At 42.3% G+C, this 9,065-nt stretch overlaps 1 protein-coding gene across 1 annotated transcript; it reads left to right on the top strand.

Annotated features, from left to right (window-relative positions):
* The first annotated feature begins 5,326 nt into the window (after positions 1-5,326).
* On the top strand, positions 5,327-6,256 carry LOC117045451 (olfactory receptor-like protein OLF1). Its single transcript, XM_033146556.1, has one exon. It carries the CDS (start codon positions 5,327-5,329, stop codon positions 6,254-6,256), a length of 930 nt encoding a protein of 309 aa, XP_033002447.1.
* Positions 6,257-9,065: the final 2,809 nt, after the last annotated feature.

The raw sequence follows: 9,065 nt of genomic DNA, 5'->3' as shown, positions 1-9,065 counted from the left end.
TCTATTTTAGTAATTTTTACTTGTGTGTTTGCTCATTAAACAATTGGTACAGAGAAATTACCTCTCAAGGCAAAGCTGAACCACTGACTGGCCTGCAATCATATACATGCTATTATGATGGTAAGTGGAATTGAACGCAGTGGGTGTTTCCTCTGAAAAGATATGCAAAGCTGGTGTCAGAATCCAATAAACCTCAACAGGGGCATCCACCAAGGATGCCCTCTGTCACTGCTGCTCTTTGCACTGGCAATAGAGATCTTAGCTATATAATTGCGTGCAGATGCCTCTGTTGAGGGAATGAAAATAACGAACATCGAACATAAAGTTAGCTTGTTTGTCAATGATATGTTGATAATGGTGCAAAACCCAATTGCTGCTCTTCAATCCTTGAAGGAACACTTGGAAAGTTTTTCATCAAATTGCAGGATTATGAATTAACTATGTAAAATCAAAAATACTACCAATTGGACTGTGACAGAGCAAAAACAACTGACAAATAGCAGACTTGCCTGCTTATTGGAGCCTGGGTAATGTCTCCTGTTCCAGGTAGAACAGTGGGAGATGGATTCTCTCAGCTTTCACTTGACATTCAGGGGCCTGCACATAAGGTTTGTTAAGTTGAAACTTAAGAGAGGTCTCCCCCCCCAATTGCAGAATTATTATGACTTTTAAGAATTTGTTAGCCAGCTGTCCCATACACTGTCTCAAGTCATTCCTGATTTGTGTGTCTGCAGTGGTTTATTCAGATTAAGGTTGTGTTCCTCTAACTTTCTGTGGGCTGGACTCATACCCTCCAGCATTTCTCCAATGAAAATAGAGATATCCAGTGCTATTTTTCCTGAAAAAGAGGGTCCTGAATTCACCACGAATGTCTCCCTTATAATGACAATGGCACCCATCTGAGAGGTGCTGGAACTGAGTTCCACCAAGTTCTGGCTGCAAAAAAAATCCATGGGAATGCCGTTTTCGATACCTTTCAACATTTCTCTGATAGAAATGGAGACATCCTAAGGAAAAACAGGACATTCTGGGATCAAATCAGAAACTGGGATGGCTTTTGTAAATCAGGGACTGTCCCTGGAAAATAGGGACACTTGGAGGGTCTGCTGGACTCACTTAAATCTGCCTTTAATTGAGAGCACTTATTACACATAGTTCCCAATTGCAGGGAATATTCTACCTGCACACAGGGAAGTTTGGGGGTAACATTGGGGGGTAGAGTTGACATATATGCTCCAGTGCCTTCCCTGCACTTGAATACCAGACACATCCTGTTCATTCAGGTCCCCAGTTATCCAATTACTGAGTTTATTATTATTATTTATTAAATTTGTATACCACCTTATACGTGTAGATCTCAGGGCGGTTCACAACATAAAATTACAATATTAGAAACACAGAATACATAATAAAAACAAAGACTATTAGTGTGGTGTAGTGGTTAAGAGCGGTAGTCTCGTAATCTGGTGAACCGGGTTCGTGTTTCCGCTCCTCCACATGCAGCTGCTGGGTGACCTTGGGCTAGTCACACTTCTTTGAAGTCTCTCAGCCCCACTCACCTCACAGAGTGTTTGTTGTGGGGGAGGAAGGGAGGAAGGGAAAAGGAGAATGTTAGCCGCTTTGAGACTCCTTCAGATAGTGATAAAGCGGGATATCAAATCCAAACTCCTCCTCCTCCTCCTCCTCCTCCTCTTCTTCCTCCTCCTCCTTTTCTTCTTCTTCTTCAAAGAGCAGTAGTTGTGACAACCAGCTAATTGGGAGAATGCCTGGTGGGGAGAAAAAGGCTGGATTCCCCTTTCCCTTAAATGGCTGATCAATGCTATTTCTGCGTTTTTGGAAGATGGCTTTCCATGTGCAGCCATGTTCAGGTTTCTTAACTTTTTATCTGTATGAAACAAAAATATATAAGGATGCAAACCTTTTGGGTGTACTTAAAAGCCAGTTGTCATATAGAGAACAATGTGATGTTGCATCATTTTTGGCTAGAGGTTCACAAAATAATAGTCACATATCCTTTGGAGGAACTGTGGGACATTGCTTCCCAGGATGATATTGTTTCTGAATCGAGTGTTTGGTCCCCAGGGTGCTGGAACCATCTATGCATCGTTACATATTTTACATATTTCTGCCACAACTTGGTGCAAGGAGATGAATGGCCACCAAAATAAGGGAACAGACAGCAGAAAGAGAAGGATGAGAGATGTAGACTTGGCAGAAGATGAAGTTCTCACATAGGCAGTGTAGCTCGTCTTCCTTCATTTGAAAGCATTGCTGTTTAAGGTGTCCCATGACAACCAAGCTTCTTACAGGCATTTCAGGCAGTTTAAATAAATACCATAAACTTCATTTTGAAGTGCAGGGCTGTAACAGCAAAATAATTAAGTAGATGTGAAAGCAGCAAAAGTATTTCCTGGGTAAGTGAATCAGTAATTTTCTGATGCATCCATAAACCATAGTAGCTAGCTACCAAAATGAATGGGTGATGGGACTTGATGAGTGGTGGTCACCTTAGCAGCATATGGTGGGCACCATGACACCTGCAAGAACCAGGCTGGCAAAGTCAGATGTAGTCAATACTGAACTAAGGTAGCCCAACAGCCTGATGGGGTGTAAGGCAGCATCCTGCGTTCTTGGCACAAGGGCCCAAATTTAATCCTCAACATAGCATTAGCAGCTGAAAGGATCTCAGACCATACTGTAAATATGTGGAGCAGGGAGGAAGGAGGAGAACTGAGGAAAAAATCTCCCCCTCTCCAAGACATTCGCTTGATGTGACATTCAAACTCAGGTCTGCGTGGCTCATCATAGTCCCCACACTGAGACCCCACCAGAGGTCTTCTTGTAAAGATTTCCCCCAGGCTTTCTTTCATCCATAAGACCAGGCTTGTTTTAATTCATTTTAATTCCCTGAAATCCTGTTTTGATTGATTTTAACATGCTTTTATACTCCCCATGTTAAAGACTTACTGAGGACTGTGTTGAACTATCACATGGTGAATATAAAATGTGATAATTTAGGGACGAATGAATGTATGTTCCTGTGGGAAAAGTGAGAAAAAAAAACATATTGGTATTCACAAACTCTCTGAAGGAATTGTGCAACATGCAACCACTTTAAGCATGATTTAATTGGCTTCCTCTAGGGCCATTGAATGGGGGAAAGAAAACCTTCAAAAGCTCCCCAGATTTAAAAGTTGCTTGTAAAGCCTCTTCTTTCTGATGTAGCAGCAGTAAAGCATTTAGTGTTAATTAAGGCAATGCATGCTCATATTTTAAATGGGATTGTACATCAACTAAGAGTGCTTCCAGACTGCTGCTATTTTTGGGGTGGGATTCAGTTCCACCCTGGCAAATTCAGGCTGTGCAGTTAAAACAGATTTGGAGCCCATGCACAACAAAGCTACTTTCCTGAAAGGTCAGACTTTTTGTGATGGAAATATGCACTGGAAAGTGTGGGGTAACACTTGCTTGGTGCAATCTTGTTGAAACCCCCCACAAACAAATCAGGCTGAGTGATAATTAAACAGGTTGTCTGGAAGTGCCTGAGAAATAATTATCCATGCTGTGTCTTGAAACTGCTTAGTGATTTTGACAATTAAGCACTGTAATTTTTTTAAAAATAATAATTAAAAATGTTTCTTAATCACTGGTTGGGAGCTAACAGAGACCTGATCTGCATTCCCTGTGCTTTTGGTGAGGTTTGGAGTGGCAGACCCAGACACTTCCATCCTTTTGTAGGCAAGTGGAAAGAATGGATGGTTAAAGATTGTAGCGGTACTAGATAAACACCTGCCTAGCCAAGCATGTAAGGAAGGAACTCCACCAATCTTCATTTATTTGGAATCCAAATTTTCATGTAAGTAACAGTTTGCTGTCCTTATGTCTAACCTACCATCTGGGTTAAGATCATAGCTGTCAACTTTCCCCCCTTTTTAAGGGAAATTCCCTTATTCCGAATAGGATTCCTTGCAAGAAAAGAGAAAAGTTGACAGCTATGGTTAAGATTCTGGGAGGAAATGTGAGATGTGTATGTAACAAACCAGCAAACAATTGATGGGCTAGTTTTCAGTTACTCAGGCTACGCCAGAATCTTGGCTAGGACCAGGGAATAACATCCAGTACTGCTGAAAGCCAGTTAAGAAGCGGAGAAGTAAATATGGACACGACTAAAGCACTCACATGCAGACAAAGCTCACATTTCAGCTTTGGAAGTGAGTGAACGTCAGAGTTGTGAGGTTGTGGCAGGGAGGATGAGCTCCTGGCTGTCACCCAGGCATAGGAGATCAGAGACTGTCTTTTTTCTTTCCCATTTATCTGTAACTGCAAGCAGGGCACCATGGTTGTCCCACAATGCCCTGCTCATTTGCCAAAGAGGGAGAGATATTTGGCTGTTACTCTGTTAGCAGCAGAATTCCCTGGGGCACTTAGTTTCACAGAGCGAGCTTGTAATATCCTTATGTTATTACACTGGTCAGATGTTTCCAGCCCTCTTCTGTAGCTCTGTTTTCCCATACACTCAGCTGACTGGCTAGCAACCCACTGAATTCAGTTTGGATTGAGTATTAGCATATAAAACTGCAAACTTTTCACATGATGAGTCAGGCAGCCCATTCTCTATAAACAGGGAGCTGCCTTTGGCTAAAGGAAAAGGAACTATTCTGAACAGTTATGTACTTCAGTGCTTAAAAGCACTAAAAACTGATTAATAATAATATATTAGTGCCCCATAACACGGGTAGCTCACAAAACAAATATTACTATTAAAATAGAATACAGAAGGATAACAACAGTTATTTATAGTTTTAAAAAACACAATGAAAACATAGATGTTTATGCTGAGTGGGAGGGTAAATATCCCATGCTTCTGAGCATGCACATTCCCTTTGACATATACATGCACGGTGTATCTTTTCAATGAGACATACAGCAGAAAGGACCTTTTCAACAGGCAGTGATAGAAGCAGAAAGCATTATGAGGGGAGGGTTGTATCTTAGTGATAGAGAATCTGCTTTGGCTTATTTCCAGGTAGGATTGAGATTGTCCCCTGCCTGAAACTTTGGAACATTGCTGTCTTTCAGCGTGGGCAGTGCTGAGATTGATGGACCAATGGGCTGGCTCAGTATCAGGCAGCTTCCTGTGATGTGGTTTATAATGGGCTATAAAAAGAACCATATGCCATTGATTCCTGTGGCCTTTCAGACAAAAGCCCTTGTCAATCAAGTCAGAACAACATGGGCGATCGTCAAGGATTTATTCAAATGTGAATTCACACAATGACGGTCCATCAAGATACCACCTCATTTGGCTCATCTACTCCTCAGAAGAATGATGGAGAGAAATAGCACCACCGTGACAGAGTTCATTCTCCAAGGATTTACGGGAAACCCAACATTACTCTTTGTAGTATTTCTTGTCATGTACCTTTTGAGCTTGATAGGGAATCTAGGGATGGTTGTCTTGATTAGGAGCAGTCCCCAGCTCCATACCCCCATGTACTTATTTCTGACACACTTTTCATTTATGGATGCCTGCATAACTTCAACCATTGCCCCTAAAATGCTGCTGAACTTCCTGGTGGAGAAGAAGGCCATTTCCTACAGTGGGTGCATTGTCCAGTTTTTCACGTTTTGTACTTTTACAGATGTGGAGTTGTTCATCCTGGCTGTCATGGCAATAGATCGTTATGTGGCCATCTGCAAACCATTGTCCTACACAGTCATCATGTCAAAAGCACTCTGTGTCTGGCTGCTCACTGGGGCATATGTTGGGGGGATCACGAGTTCTCTCATACACACGTGTGCATCTCTAAGGCTGTCTTATTGTGGGGAGAATTCTGTCAACCATTTCTTCTGTGACCTGGCTGCCCTGATGGCTCTTGCCTGCTCAGACACATCACTCAATGAGTGGCTTCTCTTAACTTTTGGTATTTTGGTTGAAGTGTCCAACATTGTGACAATCCTCACCTCCTATGGCTTCATAATTACAACTATTACCAGGATACACTCTGCAGGAGGCCGGCTCAAAGCCTTCTCTACATGTGCTTCTCACTTGACGACTTTTGCCCTGTTCCATGGCACCATCCTCTTCATGTACTTCCGGCCCAGGTCCAACTTCTCAATGGACACAGACAAAAGAGTCTCGGTATTTTACACTCTCATCATCCCTGTGTTGAACCCCCTGATTTACAGCCTGAGGAATTCAGAGGTGAAGGATGCCCTAAGGAAACTGATCAGGAAAAATATAAATCCTCACTGATTATTTTAATACTGTGGACTTGAGTAACTATAACTAAGTTTTGTGTATGTACGTAGGTTGGCTGCAGCACTAAAAGTAAAGCCATAACTAACAGTGGCTGGTCTATTTGGGCAAATGGGGCCCTGCCCCACCAACCCCCAGTCCATCTTCAGCCAGCACCCCATTTGCCTGCCTTCTTACAACAGCCCAGGAGGAGGTACTGCCCATCAGCTTCCTCATTCTAAGTATTGTCCTTGTAGAAGGGAGAATGGAAGCAAAACTAGAAAAGTCAGCTTTGCCTGTTACTGGCTCTGGCTTCACCTGTGCTCAACCTCTCTGCCTTCCACTCCACTAATCCCAATGGGAATCGGTCACCACTGGCCACAACAAAATAGGAATTTACTTAACAGAAGTGTTCCTTTGTTCATGACTTCAGTTTAACAAACCCTCCACACATCTTAATTCCAGATGCATGCATAGGCATTATTTGAAGAGGACTTAAGTTGTGTCAGGGCTCAGTGTTTTCAGTGCTGTGGTTTAATTCTAAAGCATGTGAAGTATGTAGCACTAAAGAGTCCTTCAGCAAGTGCAGGTAATATTTCTGTCACCAGTGAACAATGACAGAGAGTGATTAGGTGATTAGGAAGAAGGGTATCAAGATCAGTTGGTGGTGTTATCAGACAGACTCGAACTCTGACATCTCTTTTTCTAGCAGTCATGCTCAACACTTACCTATGGTACACTTGATGAGTGGCAGGTGTATGTGTGACTCAACTCCACTGAACAGCCTTCAATCTGAGGTGGTATGAAAGTTCTATCTGTGTTGATGGCCCATTCACACATGTGATGTTGTAGTCACCTGGAGATGAACATTCCAGTGGGAATCAGCTCTGGGAGAGGAAATATAGTGATGATGGAACAAGGAAGACAGGAATCCCTTAGTCTCTTGAATTGTTTCTCTGCTTCATCCACACTTGACTTTAATGTTTATTTGAAGCTGTTTGCATTCCCATTTATGTAGTGTTGTTTGCATGACATCCTGTTCAAAACAGTTTCTTTCCCCTTGGTATCCCCTTGTAAATTTCTCTAATCCAGGGATTGTGTTAGAGAAAAGCAAATACATTTCCTTCTCTTGAGTTCGTCTTTAATGGATGTTACAGGTAGTTAGCCGTGTTGGTCTGCCATAGTCAAAACAAAATAAAAAAAAATTCCTTCTAGTAGCACCTTAGAGACCAACTAAGTTTGTTCTTGGTATGAGCTTTCGTGTGCATGCACACTTCTTCAGATACACTGAAACGGATGTCACCAGACCCTTAAATATAGTGAGGCAGTGTGGAGGGGTATTACTCAGAAGGGTAGTGGGAATAATGGATGTGTTACTTTAAACCACCAGAGGGTACTGCTTGTGTAGCAATCTAGCCAACACTTGTTTGTAGCTCTCTGTCTAAGTTAAACCCACCCCTAAAAGCTGAGCTATTTTGTTTATTGTTCTCTCTCAACTTGTTTAGCTAGAATGTTTGCTATTCTCTCCCTCTCATTTCCACTCATCCTGTAAATAGTTCCTGCATGAATAAAGCCTTTAAATTCCAGAAAGTGTAAGTGATGATTCCAACTCAGTCCACCAAGCCTCAAGGTCTGCTAAGAGTTTGAGACAACAGGGCAGAGGACTATAGGGCAAATGCAATGCTGTTAATAGTACCACAGCTGTTTAAAAGGGGAACTGTTTTTCATAGAAAATATTTTAGAGATCAAGAATAATTGAGACGGAAGAAAAGCATGCAAGTGGAACTGTTTCTCATTAGATTTCTTTGCCATCTTATGCCTGAGGTCTTGGTGTAGGCTATATATTCACAGCTCTTCATAGTTTCATAACTACATTGATGAGCTATGATGAGCTGTGATTATATTATAACCAAGACCTAGGGTTAACAAAAAAGAAAAAGGAAAAGGAAAAGAGAGAGAAAGAAATGGAAAAGAATGAAAAGTGCACAAGGAAGTTCAGTGGGATTCATCATCACTGTAAACTATCTCAAATGGACACAATGACAAACTACATCAAACAAAACTTAGCCTCTCTCAGATATAGAATAGTGAAGAACAAGTGTGGAGTGAATAGTTTGGAGTGCTCAGTATTCCAGCCATTCCTTTTCCAAGATACTCCATTCCATTTCCCCCGAGATTTCATTTTCCCTGCACAACAATCAGTCATCATTCCATGACTACTGACCATGCTCAGTCTTCTTTGTGCTGTTTCCCTCCTCTGCATTTCTTTTTGGCATCTGAAAATCTGGGGTTTCCCCTAAGCCTGTGTCTTGTTGGTGGGTGGTGGTTTCATAAGGACCCACACTTGGAGAATGAGTTTGCTATTAGCATTCAGGATATAATTTCACGAATACACAAAAATACAAACACAGTAAAACGGCATCCTTTATTGGGCCAGTCGATTTGTATAGATTAGCTTTAGGTACACAGAAAAACGTGGGTATGAGAAAACAGATATCATACCCTCCAAGTGTCCTGGAACAGTCCTGAATTTACAAAAGTCACCCCAGCTTTTGATTTGATCCCGGAATGTCCCTATTTCCCCTTGCCAGTGCTGTTGCCAACAAGCAAGGAGAATGAGCTGGCACTTGTCCTGGGCAGCAGCAACGAGGAAGAATCCTGTTGCCTCTCCATGGCTTCTCCATAGCCGTGGCTGCTAGACTCCTTCCTTGGGCAGTTGACAGTGGCTGCTGGAAAGTGGATGAGGTGGAGGAGAGGCTGCTGCAGCTAAGGCCAAGCCCTGTGTGATGCACTGGCTCTGAGGGGCAGGGGAGTCCTGGGGAGGAAG

Source organism: Lacerta agilis, chromosome 1 (assembly GCF_009819535.1).
Source record: "Lacerta agilis isolate rLacAgi1 chromosome 1, rLacAgi1.pri, whole genome shotgun sequence".
In the NCBI taxonomy this organism is placed as follows: Eukaryota; Metazoa; Chordata; class Lepidosauria; order Squamata; family Lacertidae; genus Lacerta; species Lacerta agilis.
Note: the sequence above shows the minus strand (reverse complement) of the source record. Positions and strands in the feature narration are given on the sequence as shown.

Coding starts and splice junctions, on each gene's coding strand:
- LOC117045451 (XM_033146556.1), top strand. CDS start 5,327: ATGATGGAGAGAAATAGCACCACCGTGACAGAGTTCATTCTCCAAGGA.